General features: G+C 40.4%; 1 protein-coding gene across 1 annotated transcript in view; it reads left to right on the top strand.

Annotated features, from left to right (window-relative positions):
* Positions 1–1,359: 1,359 nt before the first annotated feature.
* The window catches only part of noc (no ocelli), a 2,463-nt gene continuing 1,796 nt past the window's right edge, over positions 1,360–2,026 (top strand). The window contains exons 1-2 of the mRNA XM_027361947.2: positions 1,360–1,569; positions 1,884–2,026. The exon at positions 1,884–2,026 is cut by the window's right edge and continues 1,796 nt beyond it. Of these exons, the coding sequence (XP_027217748.1) occupies positions 1,483–1,569; positions 1,884–2,026 (230 nt within the window). The 5' untranslated portion in view covers positions 1,360–1,482. The remainder of the gene's footprint in view (positions 1,570–1,883) is intronic.

Here is a 2,026-nt window from a genome sequence, read left to right as displayed (position 1 = left end):
GCGTGTGTGTACGTGGCAAGGGTAGAGTGTAAATTTCAGCAAAACGCGAGACAGTAGGTTGATGACTGACACTACCAATTAACCTCAAGGAAAGGTTGACAAGGAGGAAAATGTGGCCAGAACAGATGATAGACGGGAGGTGACTCTCGCACGCGCAATGAAAATTAATGAAATGGTAACTCATTCACGGTTACCGAAATTAAAATACAGTTGAAAATTCCGTTTAGAGAGAGACTGTTTAACTCTCTAACTCTCTCTCTCTCTCTCTCTCTCTCTCTCTCTCTCTCTCTCTCTCTCTCTCTCTCTCTCTCTCTCTCTCTCTCTCTCTCTCTCTCTCTCTCTCTCTCTCTCTCTCTCTCTCTCTCTCTCTCTCTCTCTCTCTCTCTCTCTCTCTCTCTCTCTCTCTCTCTCTCTCTCTCGCAGCAACTAAATTCGACAGAAGGAAATTTTGTTTAATGAAAATACTTTTATTTGCAACTGTCTCCTCTATTAAATACTAATACACAGTATTTTTTTATGTGATACATTTATATGTTGTCGGTTGGAATAACATATTTTAGGGAAACATAAAATATTCCTCTAAAAGTTCTATCTACATGACGACTAAACACGGGATTTTGCTAGTCTCATCACTAATTTTAAAATATTAGCTCCATTAGATTAACTCTTAAACTACTCGTCATCCGAACACAGACCTGACGCAGCGAGACACGAGCTGGCGACCCATAAGTCTCTCTAATTAATGAATCTGTCTGTCTCGCCATCAAGACCGTGCGTCGGATTGGGATCGGATCTTATAACGGACGTTTTTGCGGAGGATTATACGGGGAAGAAGGCATTCGGGGAGGTTTCTAGATCTCTTTTTTTCGATTGTTCGGGTTGTTGGATGTGCGGTGTTCGATTTGCTGGTCAATGTCTTTGTTTTTAAAGAATGTGCTGTATTGCCAATGGGTCAGTCGTTTTCATATTATTTAAGTCATTGTTGTGTAATATGCATGTTCGGTTGAATATTTCAATGTAAACTACGAGTTTTATGCGGGCGCAGGCGGCCCGTCCTTCCGTAGTGTTCTTTTTACCAAGACTCCGAGAACCGTCCGGCGCTACTGGTGAAAATCAAAATTATCTGTAAATGAGTATTTTTTTATTTTCTTTCCATTTTATTGTTTCATCTGTTGTGAAACCAAACAGTATTAATATATTATGATATTCAGATTTGGCTAAAGAGAAGTAAATGGGAGTAAAGGTTTATCGTACGCCTGGCAGCGTCGCTTACGGTCCTGGCAGCAACAGTGTGTGTCTACGACAACGTCAGTGGTGCAGACTGTGACGTCACGGCCGGGCTGACTACATTTCACGCGGCGACCTAACAGCTCAGTACCAGTAGAGACACCATCGTGTATGGAGGGAAACTTTACACCTCCCTGTGCTGAAGTGTGCTGATTGTTTTTTTGAGGAACTAGTGTTGAAAGAAATACTGTGCTAATGGTGGTTCTCGAGTCTAAAGGGATGTTGACTGCAGGGAGTAATCAATATTTACAACCGGATTATCTGTCACCACTACCCACCACGGTAAGTAATATTTTGTGATATTTTCAATTTTTGGGACTTAGTCTCCTCAGTGATATTTTCTGATTTCGACTCAACTCGAAAAAAAATAAAGTGTATTTCTATTTAATTATATTTGTTTTACATTGCTCAAGTTAAGAAAGTATATCTATATGTATTTTATTTCGTTTTAAGTTATTTTAACTTGTTTGGTTTCAAAGAATATTTTTCTCGTTTTGCGAAAAAAAAGTCTTCAACGAAAATTTAAACGATTTCTTGCGATTTTCTTTACCGGCATCGTGTTATTAATAAGTGTTTTCTTTTTTTCCTTTAAACAGCTGGACGCCAAAAAGTCACCCCTCGCGCTTCTTGCGCAGACATGCTCCCAGATCGGAGCAGACTCTTCAAAACCTCTTCCTTCTGAGAAGAAGAAAGAGGAGGAGAAGAAGGAGAAGACCACGCCGACGCCCATCGACGCCAC

The sequence above is a fragment of the Penaeus vannamei genome, chromosome 2 (genome assembly GCF_042767895.1).
Source record: "Penaeus vannamei isolate JL-2024 chromosome 2, ASM4276789v1, whole genome shotgun sequence".
NCBI classification, from domain to species: Eukaryota; Metazoa; Arthropoda; class Malacostraca; order Decapoda; family Penaeidae; genus Penaeus; species Penaeus vannamei.
Note: the sequence above shows the minus strand (reverse complement) of the source record. Positions and strands in the feature narration are given on the sequence as shown.